The sequence below is a fragment of the Phyllostomus hastatus genome, unplaced genomic scaffold (assembly GCF_019186645.2).
Source record: "Phyllostomus hastatus isolate PE091 unplaced genomic scaffold, TTU_PhHast_1.1 phas_contig_17, whole genome shotgun sequence".
Lineage (NCBI taxonomy): Eukaryota > Metazoa > Chordata > Mammalia > Chiroptera > Phyllostomidae > Phyllostomus > Phyllostomus hastatus.
The window spans coordinates 577,293-591,283 of NW_025333664.1; the positions used below are offsets into that span (position 1 = coordinate 577,293).

At 70.6% G+C, this 13,991-nt stretch overlaps 1 protein-coding gene across 2 annotated transcripts; it reads right to left on the minus strand.

Moving 5' to 3' along the window:
- Positions 1-2,906: 2,906 nt before the first annotated feature.
- On the minus strand, positions 2,907-12,872 carry ARFGAP1 (ADP ribosylation factor GTPase activating protein 1). Of its 2 annotated transcripts, XM_045833512.1 has the most exons (14): positions 12,742-12,872; positions 9,964-10,027; positions 9,656-9,765; positions 9,369-9,540; positions 9,029-9,129; positions 8,454-8,540; positions 8,224-8,320; positions 6,978-7,034; positions 6,518-6,550; positions 5,715-5,744; positions 4,999-5,055; positions 4,693-4,752; positions 4,120-4,196; positions 2,907-3,338 (listed from the first exon to the last, which is right to left on the minus strand). In XM_045833512.1, exons 2-14 carry the CDS (start codon positions 10,021-10,023, stop codon positions 3,041-3,043), a joined length of 1,239 nt encoding a protein of 412 aa, XP_045689468.1. In that variant the 5' UTR covers positions 10,024-10,027; positions 12,742-12,872; the 3' UTR covers positions 2,907-3,040. The 2 variants fall into 2 exon arrangements, with proteins under 2 accessions (XP_045689468.1, XP_045689469.1); XM_045833513.1 differs by lacking the exon at positions 5,715-5,744.
- Between the last annotated feature and the right edge of the window lie 1,119 nt (positions 12,873-13,991).

Genomic DNA, 13,991 nt, shown 5'->3' on the forward strand with positions numbered 1-13,991 from the left:
GGTGCTCGGCCTGCGGGCGGAGAGGCCGCTCAGCCTTCTGCCGTCCGTCTGTCCCCTCCCGACCGCCACACCGGAGCCCCACCACCCACGCCCCGCATGAGCCCACTCTGGACGTCCACAGACAGGTGTGGAGACCCCGAATGCTCGCTCACAGCCGCCCGCCCCTGTGTGCCCCGGCTGCATCCGCAGGGCCCGGTGGGGGCCTCCCAAAGCAGAGGCCAGCTGCCCCCCTGCCAGCCACCCCCCAAGGTGCTGGCTCAGTCCCCGCCTGGCTGCGTCCCGCCCTCAAGACCCCGTCCACAGGCCGGCGTGCGTCCTGACTGAGGCTGCGGCTCCTCACTGGTCACGAGACCGGACCAGGATGGCCGCCGTCAGGGCCAGGCGGCCTAGGGAGGAAACTGAGGCAGGGCAGGGGTAGGACCCCAGCTGGAGCAGGAGCCGTGCTCTGGGCCGGGGCAGCGCACCAGCCTCCGGGTAGCTTGGGGTCCTCGGAGCCCTCAGGGGGTGCCCCCACAGGCTACCTCCAGGTCTCTGCTGGTGGTACAGAGGGACACCCAGCGTGGGGTCTCAGGCCTGGCCATCCACAGCCCAGCCTCACCCAGGGGGGCGGCCAGGACAGGCATGCCGCCCCTCTGCCCAGCCCTGGGGCTCCTCAGGCGGGGAAGGGGCCCCTCCTGACCCCCACTCTGGAGCGGGACCTTGCCTTCCCCTGAGTCAGTGGGAACTTTTCCTGGGCCCAGAGCCCTCGGCACCCCCCCAGCCTTTCTGAATGGTCAAGGCTGCTGCCCTGGGTGGACCCCCAGGGCCTCCGCATCCACCCAGCCCCCGGGACCGCAGGCCACTCACCAGCCCACTCACGCCCACCGGGGTCCGGCCTGCCTCAGCCACTGGGAGGTCGGGCTTATGAAGGCCCCTTCCCGCAGCGTCACTGCCCAGCCCGCCCCTCGGCCTCCTCCCCACCCCCGCTCTCCACCCTTCCTGACAGCTGCCCGGGCGGTCCCTCTAAGAGCGAGCGGGGGACACAGCCGTGCCTGCGTGAAGGACCCCATGTCATGGCGGGGCGGGGACCCCTCTTGGTGGGGGTACAGCCCTGACCCAGCACCTCTGCCCCTCACTCCACGGGGCTGGCCCCAGAGAGTGGCAGGGGGACCAAGGCCACCGTAGGTGACAGGCCTGTTGGGTGCTCTCAGGGGCCGCTCTGGCCCTGCCTCTGCAGACAGAGGGGCTCTAGGAGGCGGGGGCAGATGGCGCAAGCCTCTGCTGCAGGCTGATCGCCGAGGGAGATTCGCTGGAGGCTGGACAGGTGGGGTGGGCCTCCCCCATTTCCTGTGCAGGCTCCCCGCCCTCCCCGCCCACACACGGGAAGCCTGGGAGAAGACACTGAGCCCTTTGCCCCAGCCCCCCCGAGGCCCCTGCCGAGCCCCACTTCTCCCCAGCCATCACCGCCCCTGCCGCCATCACCGCCCCCCTGAGAACTGGGGTGTCCAGCTGGGCCCTGCGGGCTCTGGGGGAGGAGTCCCGGGACCCATGCGGGCCATCCAGGGGCCCTGCAGCCCTGGGGAGCGACCCACAGAGGGCACCTGGGCAGGCAGCCAGTCACCGCACACGGCTCCCGGGCACTCGGGACACGTGGGCGCGCTCACTCACAGCCCATTGTGGCGCTCCCTCCACGCTCGTGAGGCTGTGGGCTTGGGCCTCGGGCCGGACTGGCCCGCCCCTGCACCTGCACCTGCCCGAGTCCCTGCACCCAGCAGGCTGAGGCCTGAGACTCCTGCCAGGGGCGCAGCCGGGAGGGGCAGGGCAGCCTGTGTCCCGGTGGTCCCCCCACCCCAACCGGTCAGGTGAGGGCCCAGAGCCCACCGCAGCCCCCTGCAGCGGGAGGTGGCCCCAGGGGCTGACGCTGACCTGAGGGAGCAGAATTCCCCTGCTCCCCGGGCTTGGGTGTGGGGTCCAGGGAGTGTCCCGGGGGGCCCCCCGGGCAGGGCTGCCTGGCTGAGCAGGGAGGTGGCCCCGCGTGGGCAAAGGGGGTGGCACCGAGGGCCATAGGGGGTCCTAGGAGGGGAAGTTAAGAGAGGCAGGCCTTGGCCTCAGTCTGCTGGCCAGCCCCGTGCCTTGGACACAGCTCTGGGCAGATGGGCAGGGGCCAGCCCCCACTGGCCTGCGTCCTGCCTGCACCTCCAGGGCCCCGAGGCACACTGGGAGTGGCCCCTTCAGGGCTCACCTCGACCAGTCCGCCGGCTGTAGGCTCTGCTGTGCCATCAGCGCCCCGTGGGGGAGGGGGGAGGGGCGCACCCCAGGCCCTGCCCCGCTCAGCCCTGCACAGCAGCAAGGACGTCAGTGCCGTGCCCGAGGGTGTCTGAGACCCCTGCACCCCAGTGCTCTGGAGAGCAGGCCCGGCCCAGGGCTCAGTCTGGGGTCTCGCATTCAGCTTCCGTCCACTCACCCTGAAGGAGCCCCGGGCAGCCCGGCCGCCCCGTCCCCCTGCAGACAAAGGCCCCGCTGTGGCCTCCCTGCCCAAGCCCCGCTGGAGCCCCCGTCCTGAGCTGTGCAGGGCACCCTGGGGCCACCATAGGCTCAGAGGGCTGACCCAGCTGTGGAGGGGGTGGGGGTGAGGTGGAGCCCCCCCTGGAGGGCACGGCAGACACAGGGGGGCTCTGGTGCTGTCCTTGGAACCTGTCTCCTAAGACAGGGCGGCGTCTTCACAGAAAGGGGACACCAGAAGGCGGGGAGCGCGAGGGCGGCAGTCACGGCAGGGACACGGGCTGCCGTGCAGCGGGGGGCGTGTTTATTGGAGCGTGGGTGGCGCCTCCCGCAGCAGCGGCGCCGAGAATGCAGGAGAGTGGACACTCTGGGTGGGACAGCAGCCCCGCCCCCACCCGCCGCGGACACTGGGCCTGCAGGGCAAGCCCCCAGCCCAGAGTCCCCCGTGTGGGCGGGCGGCACGGGCCGCAGGGCCCGCCCAGCGCTGTCTTCACGTCACAGCAGGCGTCCCGCAGGCCGCGGGGAAGGAGGCGGAGGAGAGTGACGCGCACACGTGCGGCTACCAGTCCTGGTTGTCCCAGCCCTCGTCCACCGGCGCGGCCCTCGGCGCCGCCCTCCCGCTGGGCTTGGCTGGGCCCTCCGCGCCGTCGCTGTTGTCGCTGCCCCTGTGGTTGGACGCGGAGCCCGCGCCCCACACGTCCCAGCTGTCCGAGCTCCGCTTCTCGGCGGAGGCGTCCGCGCACGTCCAGCTGTCGCTGCTCGGGGACCTGTGGGCCTTGGCCGCGTCGGCGCTCCCGAAGGTCTCCCAGAAGCTCCGGTCCACGGCGCTGTTCTGGTAGCTCTGGCCCTCCAGGGGCCTTGGGAAGAGGGCGGCTCTGAGCAGCCATTCCCCGAGCCCCTCCCTTCCGCACCGCCCCTGAACACTCCCCCCCCCCACCCCACCCCCCCCCCCCCCCCCCGCCGAGCCCCACTGGGCCCCTCCCCCTCCCTCCGGAGCGGAGGAGGAGGAGGAGGAGGAGCGGAGGAAGCAGCTCCGGCGCCGCCCACGGGAGGGACTCAGACGGCCTCCGCGCCGCAGTCCCGGGCTCCAGCACCCACCCCGGCAGAGAGACGTCTCCAGGGGCGTCAGAGAAAACCCAGGGCCTGCGGCCAGCACATCAGGAAGAGAGGGGTGGCCTTCGGTCCACAGCCCAGGGGAATGCATCCCATCCCAGAGTGGACTGACACCCCCGCCAGGGCTGGCCAGAAGCGCCCGCCCATCAGACCCTCAGCACCCCTGTGGGTCAGAGGACAAGGACAACAGACTGGGCTCCAGCAGGAAGGCCCCCACTCGCTCGAGCAGAGCACCGCACATGGGTGAGCACGGGGACGGGGGACAGGGGACGGGGCCACCCAGCGGCCGGCCTGCCCCCACCCCCGCCTGCCCTTGGGTGGAATGAGAGGCCCCCAGCCCAGGGCAGCAGCACCCCGCTGGGTCAAGGGGAGGGTGCTGAGTGAAGGGTGGAGGCACAGACTGGCCTCTGCGCCTCTGGGGGCTCCTGCCCTGGGACCCTCCCGGGGCCCCAGCACAACTGCCTCCAGCGCCCCTGTGGGAAAAGTGCAGGGAAAGTGGCACGTCAGGGCGGGGACCGGGCCCACCTGTCCGAGGGGTCCTCCTCTCTCCCAGAGAAGAAGGTGGTGACGTCTCGCCATCCCTTGCTGCCGACTCCCTGAACCTGGAAGGGGGTGGGGGTGCGGCTCAGCGGGGCCGGGGCACGGGGCACGCCCACAGCCTCCGCGCAAGGACCCGGCAGAGCTTGAGACGCAGCGACAGCCCTCCCCACAGTTTACCCAGCCGGGGTCTGCTGGCGGCGGGTGCCGGGCCAGCAAGGGCAGCTGGCCGGCCGGTGCAGGAAGCAGGGCCACAGGCGCGCGCACACACCCACCCAGCAGGGAGGCGGACACAGGCGTCCCCGCAGGCCAGGGGGCCGGCACTCACCGGGGACGGTCAGCGGCAGCAAGAAGAGGACAGAAGAAAAGCGACAGGTTAGAGGCTGTGCCACCCCGCTGAGCGTCTGCACATTCCTGCAGCCGGCAGGGCACCGAGGGGCCGCCGGCCCTCCTTTCGCCTCCCAGCGCGGCAGCGCCTGGGCCCAGTGCGCCCGGCCCTGGGCTCCCGGTGCCAGAATGCCGAGACGCTCAGCGGTGCCTGCACGTCGGCGGGCACCCTACCTTGGACGCCAACTGAGAGACCCCCGTGGACACATCATCAAAGATCTTTCCCTCCTTCACCTGCGTGGGTCAGACAGCCTAGTTAAAGAGGGCGGGAGCACCACGCCCACTGGCCGGGGAGCCACGCCCACTGCTGCGCTGCTGCGCAGGGGCAGCCCGCGGCTCGGCCGTGACCCCGCCCCACAAGGGGCGGGGCCGACAACGTGGCCCGGGCGGGGCACACCGTGCGCCCTGCCCTGGGTGCGACACCCTCCCGAGGACGAGGACGGGCTGCCGGATGTCCGGCGTTGGGAGGCGGCGTGTTACCTTCTCCTGGGCAGGTTTGAGGACGTTCTCGTTCAAGCTGTGGCCCAGTTCTGACGCCTGCGTGAAGGACAGGCGCCATGAGCGGGACGTCGCGGGGCTCCTGGCGCCCCACGCACCCCAGGATGAGGGTCGGCACAGCGGCCGCCCGCTGTGTGCGCAGTGGCGGGGGGCAGCCGCCCAGCACCCAGGGCACCCAGTCTCACAGCAGCCTGGCCGCGTGAGGCCCAGCCCGCTGCCCCCACTCTGCAGTCGTGCGGAGGGTCCCCCTGCCCGGCCGCCTCCTCCAGGGTCTCCCCTCAGAGCCCTGTGGGCCCTGCCCAGTGGGAGCAGCCGTGTACCGACAGCCAGTCACGTGCTCCCCCAGAGGTGCTGGGGTGCGTCCGCAGCAGCGCGGAGTGGCCCCACCAGCCCCGCAGCAGGCATGCGGGAGCTGGCTGCGGAGAAAGGAGCAGAACCGGCCGACCCGAGGCCCGCTCGGGCGGGGGCGGGGCGGGAGTCAGGATCTCACTCCCCTAGCGGGATGCCGCCCAGGCCATCACCCCTCTGCGTGCAGGTCCCCGAGCAGCGAGCACGGGCCAGACAGGAGCCCATCATCCGCGAGAGGCTCTGAGCATGGGCACACAGAAGCACAGACAGGAGACAGCGCAGGGCACGCGGTTGGCTCGGAGCCCCGCACAGAGACCAGGCGGCATGCGGGGGCGGACGCAGGGCCTTACCGGCTCTGGCTGCTGCTTGGAACCCCAGAACTTTGCCCGGCAGCATGGGGGTGGGGCAAGGAGAGAGAGAGAGCAAGGCGGTAGCGCAGCGCAGGCGCCCCCAGGGGGCACCTCGAAAGGCGTCACCAGCACCCACGCGAGGGGCCACGGAGTGACCTCAAAGCAGCCCCTCCCCCCGTGGAAGGTGACTGCGCTCCGCTCCCACCGGCCACGCCCAGACCCACAGGAGCCCCAGCGGGCAGGGGAGACTGTCCCTCCCCCCCTCCCTCGGGCAGGGACAGCCCTACGCCGCCTGCTCCCCAGTCCCGACCTCCAACCCTGGGGGACCAGACAGCCCGGGGCCTGTACCATGTGGGCTGCAGCACCGCAACTGGGGTTTGAAGAAGAAAGGGTGGAGGCCGGAGACCCCGCCCCAGGAAAAGAAGGCCCTGACCAGGTAAAAGCTCCCCCCACCCCGCCAGGGCCCCCGAGCCTCCGCTGCCCGCGGGTGGGTGCCTACTCCTTCCTGACCAGGAGGCTCTGCAGTGGCCCCTCGGCCACCCAGCACCTGCACTGGGACAGATGGGGTGACGGCTTCAGCCCCACTGGCCCTAATTAGGCGGGTGCAGCCTCTCACCCCACACGCCCACCCCGCCGGGACCTGGCGTGAGCCCAGGACACCGGTCCCCAGGCGGGCCTGTCAGTGCCCAGCACACACGGCACTGCCCCTCCCTGAGCTCGGGGCCGGGGGAGGGCCACCAGGGCACCTGACCCCGAAGGGACAGGGGCTTCACAGAGCACAGGGCGCAGGAGGCTCCCGTTACCTTCTGACTCGCCTGGGACCCCAGCTTCGTAGCCTGGAAGGAAAAAGGACAGACGCTGTCCCGGGCCCACCAGCCGACGCCGTGGAGGCCCCGAGCTCACCCCGTGGTGGCCCTCAGGGCCCGACAGCTGGCCCCCACCCAGGGGAGGCTGGGGGTCACCTGGGCAACCCCTGGGGCCCACTCTCCTATTTGCTCTCTGGGGCCCAGAGCCCCATGGAGCAGGGTGCCCCCCCGGCCCGCCTGCAGCAGGCTCTCCCACGCCACCGAACCCCGGCGGCCGGCGGGGCCCGCACCCCGGGCAGCACCGAGGCGACGGGGGAGACAGAGAAGCCCGGCCACACGTGTCCCCGCCGGGAGGTGCTCAGCCCCTGGCCGCAGCCCACCCACGACGACCCTCCCTCCAGGCCAGCGGAGCTGTCTGGCCCCGCGGGGCCCCGTGGCGGGGGGCCAGGCTACTCACGCCCTCCTTGGCAGCCAAGGCGAACCTGCTCGCTCCGGTGGCGAAGCTGCTCCAGCCCTGGAAGGACACAGAGCCCGCGTCAGGCTGCAGGCCCGGGAGGCCGCCGCCTGGCCCGCCGCACGTCCCCTCCCTCCGGGGGCCCAGGCACGGCCAGTCCCAGACCCCAGGGGGCCACCACCGGCCCACCTGAGCCCCCGCCCGCCAGGAGGGGCAGGAGTCCTGTGCCCACTCTGCACAGACTCCAGGCAGGTGGGCCACTGCGGCCCGCCCTCTCCCGTCTGAGCCCAGGCTCCTCCTGAGCCTCCAGGACACACGGAACCATCCGGGGACCTGACATCCCCTTTACATGCACCGGCGCCTCCCGCTCCCGCGGACACGCAGAGGCCTGTGCAGGCGGGGACGCTCGTCCACTCGGGCGGCCGCAAGCACTGAGGTCTGCAGACACGGGCCCCGCGCCCCGGGGCGGGCACCTCGGCCCAGAGCCGCTCCGCACAACAGGCTCCGAGACAAGCCTGCTCCCAGGCCCGGAGACCCCGCGGCCGCCTGGCAGGGGTGGTCCTGAGTGGCCCTTGCTGAGCAGTCCGCTCGCCTCCGGAGCTGGCGTGAGAGGGCGGGCAGAGCGGCGGGTGAACCCCGCCTCACTCAGACACCCGTGTCCCCGCCGGCTCCCTTCACGCAGCCCCCACCCCTCAGGAGGAGCCTCCCCCCACCCTGGCAGGCCCTCAGGGGGCTGCAAGGGAAGCACTGCCACTCGTTTGTTTTTTTCCAAAGGAAGAGAAACGTCGACGGCCCACCTCTCGTGCACCCACAGCTGGGGACCTGGCCCGCAGCCCAGCCATGTGCCCCGACCTGGAAGTGAACCGGCGACCCTTTGGTTCGCAGGCCGGCGCTCAGTGCCCCGAGCCCACCAGCCGGGGCGGCATCGCCGTGCTCCACACCAGTGAGTTTCCCCAGAGCACCACGGTCTGGCCGTGCGGGGCTGGGGGTGCCATCCCCTCTGCCGCCCGACCTCGAGGTCTCCCGCTGGACAGCTGAACAGCGTGGACCCTGGTGGGGCCGGGCCGGGCCACCCACGCCGCCCGGGGAGAGGCAGCCACGCCAGGCCCACCGGACGCCCGTTCTCCGGAGGACACGCGTCCCGCTGACCGGAAGTGCACCTGCTGCCCAGGCAGGCCGCTCCGCGGGACCCGCGGCGCCTGAGAGACCCCGGAGCCCGTGAGAAGGGGGCCCCGGGCGGGGCGCTCACCGAGCACAGGGACGACACGGCGCTGCTCAGGAGGTCCTCGTCCTTCTTCGGGGGCGGCGCCGTGTTCCCAAACCCCACGTAGCGGCTCTCCGGGGCCCTGGAGGGGACACGCAGCCCCCACTCGGGTCACGGAGGCCCCTGCACTGCCCCAGCCAGGGGGCCCCCACGGCCGGGCCTCGACCCGAACGTGTCCGAGGGTCAGGCTCCCCCCGCCCCAGCCCCGGCCTCACCCCTGGTAGGAGCCGAGGTCCTCGTCCAGCCAGTCCTCGAAGGCCTTGTCGGCGGAGGCGGTGCCGGTCTGCGCCTGGCCGGGGGCCCTGAAACGGAGTCCTGCGTCAGTCCGGCCACCAGGGGGCAGCAGACACCCGCCCGGGGAACTGCAGGACCACCTGGGCCCACCCTGCTGCACCTGGAGGGGGGCTCAGGAGGACAAGCGGCAGGGGGACAGCGTGGCCTGACTGTGGGGCCACCTGGACCTAATACGGGGGGCAGCAGGTGGGGAGACCTGGGCACCCCAGGGTTGGAGGGTCAGCTTGCCCCCAGCGGCCTGCGCCCCGGGAACAGGATGGGTGGCCCTGGGACAGGACTCGTGTGCCACATGCCCGTCCCGGCAGGGCCTGCCCCGCGCTGGCGCCCGAGCGGTGGGCAGACGCAGGTCCTCCTCCAGGCCCGCCCTCGCTGGCTGGCAGCTGAAGCCATGGCGTCCTGGCGACCCCGGAGAGCCACCCCTCCCACTGCCCTCGGGACGCGCCGGGCCACAGCTCGGGTCAGGGCCGGCCAGGAACAGCAGCCAGAGGGGCGCTACCGGTGGGCGGCGGTGGGCAGCGTCCTGGACTGCGGCGGGGTCCAGTCCCGCGCGGGCGACGCCTCCAAGGACCATTCTCTCCCTTCGGCCAGCGTGGCCACCTGCCGAGGGGACACACGCCTGTCGGGGCGGCTGGCTGGCTCCAGGGAACTTGCAGGCAGAGTGGGCTCTCTGGGGGGCTGCAAGCCCAGGTGCGGGGGGCCACCTCGGTGCCCTGCTGGGCACCGCTGTCCCCAGGAGTATTTTGGCCAAGGTGGCCGGGGGTGGGGGGGAGGCCCAGCCCCCACCCCTGCTAACGACAGGCCTCCTGCTTCCCTGGTGGGGGCCGGACGGGGCTCACCTTGTCCCGGAAGAGGGCAGCCGCTTTGCTGTTGTACTTGTCCTGCAGGGACCAGCAGGGGTCGTAGTCCTCTTGCGACTCCAGGAACTGCCTGAACTTGGCGTTGCCGCCAGCTCGCATCTTCTCCAGCTCCGCGTCCTTCCACTTGTCCATGGTGACGGAGCGCACGAAGCTGAGGGCAGAGGGGCGGCCGCGTCCTTGGGTGCCGGGGCCCACCCAAGAGCCCCCCCCACCCCACCAGGCAGGGCCCTGGCCCTGGCCCTGGCGGCAGGAGGGGCAGCGCTGACCTGAGGTGCACGCCGAGGCCGCGGTGCTTGCCGGAGCACTCGAGGCAGATCCAGATGCCGTAGGTCACGCTCGCCCACTGCGGGTTGAAGGCGCCACACTCGAAGCACACCTGCGGAGACGGCCACGCGCAACTTACCCAGGCGGCTGCGGGCAGGGCCCGGGGACCCCAAACCCCCGGTGGGCAGCCCGAGACCGGGGGGCCGGGGAGGGGGGGAGGCCAACGGTGACAGGGAGGCGGGCTCGGGGCCACCAGCCGCTTCCCACGGGTTCGAGAGCCCAGCCCGGCATCAGGGCAAGGCAAGCTCACGTTGTTCTCGTCCTGCACCCTGACTTCCTTGAGAACTTTCCGGGTCCTTGGGCTCGCCATGGTGCTGCAAAGGAGAGAAACAAACTTTTAAAACTCGCACATAGGTCACTTGGTGAAAAACTCCACGGTCGGCCCACAAACACCACAGACCCCAGCTTCAGAGCATTTCCACGGCGACGCTCAGCAGCAGCAGGGCACCCCCCCACCCCCAAGAGTGTGGGGCACCTCTCCCCGGGGAAACCCGCCGCCCCTCGGAGCACCCAGAGCAGCCTGGGCGCCCGGCCAGGGCGGTGCAGCCGATCGTGGCCTTCCCTGCGAGGCACACAGGCTGCCACTGAAGGGGACACCCCAGAGATGGGTGTCCTCTCCCCACCTGCCCAGTGTGGCACCGGGAGGCTCCTGGCCTGGGGCTGGGGGGGGGCGGCATGGCGGTGGCCTCAACTGATGTATGCCACCGTGAGACACAGGTGACACAGCACAGCCACGGGGGGCCGGTCACAGCGCAGACCTGTCACCATGCCCCACAAGGACACTGCTGGGGAACAGCGGGCACACGGCTCAGCTGAAACGCCCTTTATTTCTTTTTTATTTTTAAAAGATTTCATTTATTTATTTTCAGAGAGGGAAGGGAGGGAGAAAGAGAGAGAGAGAAACATCAATGTGCGGTTGCTGGGGGCCGTGGCCTGCAACCCAGGCATGTGCCCTGACTGGGAATCGAACCTGCGGCACTTTGGTTCGCAGCCCAAGCTCAATCCACTGAGCCACACCAGCCAGGGCTGCCCTTTATCTCTTTATAGAGGTCCTGGCTTTGGCCAAGTTCAGCTTCCTCGGGCGGCCCGCTGACTAACTCCGTGACCACAAGAGTCAAAACCACAGGACCCAGGCCGGAGGCAGGAGTGGACACCAAGCACAGTGTTCGCCATGAGTCTTCCCCAGGGCTTCTGGGTCCAGGAGTCAGGCCCAGGTTCCCACCCACCTCTGCTGCCACCGGCCCCCACCTGGCCTGCGGCCTCTGCAGATGGCCCCTCTGGACTGTGAGCGGATCTGGGAGGCGCCCCTCTGACTCACGTGGCCACACACGCCCCGTGGACGGCACTCGAGGACGGTCAGTGTGACGCCACGGGCCCAGCGGGCTGCGGGCACCCCACGCCCCCACCAGGTCGCTGCTCAGACCCGCGCTCCTGCTCACCGTGGCGCTGCGCTGCACGCCGAGATGCAGGTGAGCATGAGGCCAGAAGGCTCTCTGCCCAATTCCGACTTTAAACGTAAGTCCCTCCCCAAGGGGAGCCCTGACCCTCACACACCAGCCCTCCTAGGCCTGGGCGGCCCTGATGCTGACCGCCCCTGGCACCCACTTCTGAGTCAGATGCAGCAGAATGAAAGCGGTTTCCTGCAACTGAGGGAAACACACCAGAGTCCGCTGCGGCCCTCCCTGCCCTGGACTTGTCTGCGCTGCGTGGGGCAGTCCCTGGAGACAGCCCGCTCTCGCTCTCGAGGACAGGCACGCGGGTGCGCAGTCCTGCCCAGGCCCGGCCCCTGTGGGTGGCTGCCTCACCGCAGCCTGGACGGCAGACGCCGGCAAACACAGGGGAGGAGAGATGCTCTGCTGGGTCTGGATTCACAAAGCCCTTTGCAGACCCTGGCCTCGCGGAGGCCACGGGAGAGCCCACGTGGGCTGCCACACAGGTTCCCACAGAGCTGTGCCCGGTCCCTCGTTCTGGCCGACAGGACGGTGGGCAACAAGGGTCAGAGCTGCGGGGAGCCTGCTCTGCGCTCTCCCTGCATCGAGCAGCGTGGAAGCAGCGTCTGCATGGCCACCGCAGGGGGAGGACGAGACGGGTGAACCCCTCGGCAGCAGGAGGAACCCCCTCCGCGACAGGCTCTGGCTGTGAGTCCCCTGAGATGCTGTTTTGTACAGACGCCTCCACCTTTCACCCCTCAACTACGATTCACCCCGAGAGACATCCCAGAACTCCTGCTCTAACGCTGGAGTCCGAGAGGGGTGCAACTGAGGGGCTCCTGCTGCACCCGGGCGCCACCTGGGGGCCCAGGGAGGATGCCGTCTTCACACAGCCACCTGCCGGGCTGCAGCCCGTGTGGCCCCACCTGGTCCTCGAGGCTGTGACACCGGGGACCGGCAGAAGGCACCCGCCATGGCTCCGTCCAAGAACAGCGCTCGGAGCTCTCACAGGTTATTTCTGAGCTGGGGAGGGTCCGTCGGGACGCCAACACCAGCCGGGGGCACCGCCGCAAACAAGCAGCGCGGCAGGACCACCGGGCCTGCGCGACCCGGCACAAGCGCTTCTCCCCATCGGAGGTCTGCAAGGAGGCTGGCTAACCAGCCAGGCGGGGAGCACCGTTCTTCCACGTCTTCCACGTCAGTCCACGTAAACGGGGCAGAAAACGGAAGGTCCTCTCCCTGCTCCCCTCCCGCCCCCGGACGATCACCCACCGCTCACGGAGGGAGAAGGGCAGGACGCGGGCCGAGGCTGCCCTTTCAGACCAGCCGGGCCCCCGACACCCGCGGGGGAGGGGGGGCTGGAAGCCGCTTCAGGCTCCGCCGGCCCGGACGCCGTGTGCAGGCCAGACCCTGGGTCCGAGGGGGGCAGGGGCCGGGCCGACGGGGCGCAGAGCGGGGGCGACCGTAGCGGCGGCGACCGCGGAGGCGCGGGCGTGGGGGCAGCTTCAGAGGCAAGGGTGGGGGTCCGGGGTCCCGGCGAGGGCGTCCGCCGAGCCGGGCCCCGTGGGCAGGCGCCGGGGCTCGGGCCGCGCGCTTACCGGGCGGGCTCGATCCTTGGCACCGGGATCGGGCGGTGTCCGCGGGGTCCGGGCCCGGGTCCGGCCGCGTAGCGAGCTGCACCGAGGACTCTCGCCGGCCGCCTACCCCGCCGCCACCAGCTTCCGGCAACGTTGCGTCTCGCAAGGCATCACGGGAAGCCGGGAGCTGCTGGCAGGGGCGGGGCTTCTGCCTCTGCCCTTGGGACCGGAAGCGCCGCCCTGCCACAGTCGCCATGGGGACGCGTCCCGGGCACGGCGGCGGTGCCGGGGCCCGCGGGGGAGCGCGCGGGAACAGGGGGCCCTGCGCTGACGGCCCCGGGGCCGGACTCCCGGTCCTCGTCGCGCCGCTCCGCCGCGTCCTGGTCGGCCCTGCGGACCCCAGCGGTCCCGCCACGGCTCGCGGACCGCCCGCCGTCCCTAAGGCGGACACCAAGGGCGTCCGCGTGCGCCGCCAGGATCTGAACGAGAAACTGATGGCCTGCTCGAACGAGAGTGATTCGAGGGCCGTCTGGTTCCAGGGGGGCTAACCAGGAAGATGTGGCGGGTTTGGGGAACCACCGTAACACTGAGGAGGCTGCAAGGAAAGGGGCGGCGGGGAGGTTCCCGCGCCCTGGAAGGGGAGTCGTCAGGGCCGCGGTCACCTGTGGTTGGGGCATCGCCAGCCCGAGGGGAGGAGCGGGAGGAGCTCCCAGTATACACACCTGGCCTGTCTGGCCTCCCGCCCTGTGGTCTGATTTTGCCTCCCGTTGGCCGAGCGCATTGCTGCAGGTGGAGAGAGGGACGGCTGGAGGGATGGACAGACTTGCAGCCCGGGATGGTTCCAGATGGCTGCAAAGCCGTGCGCCTAGTGGGAGCCCAAGCATGTGACCCTGTGACCGTGGAAAGGTAACTGTTCACAGTGACGACCTCGACCTCTGGGGGGCGCAGCTGCAAGGGACACTTGGTTCCGTTTTTTTTAATGTTGTGCTTTTCTGTGCGCTCCACGTGCTTTCGCCGATCTTTGCATCTTTTGGGACCATCACGTGCGGACGTCTCCCTGAGGTCTGACTTGTACTCAGTGAGATGGCGCGCCCCACGGCACTCTCCACCAGAGGCAGCACTGTGCTCCCTTCTGTCCTCGGGCCTCAGTTGTGTCTGGTCTAGGCCGTCCCAGAGACAGAATCATGCAGCCGATACTTTTTAAAGATTTTATTTATTTATTTTTAGAGAGGAGGAGGGAGGGAGAAAGAGAGGAAGAGAAACATCAATGT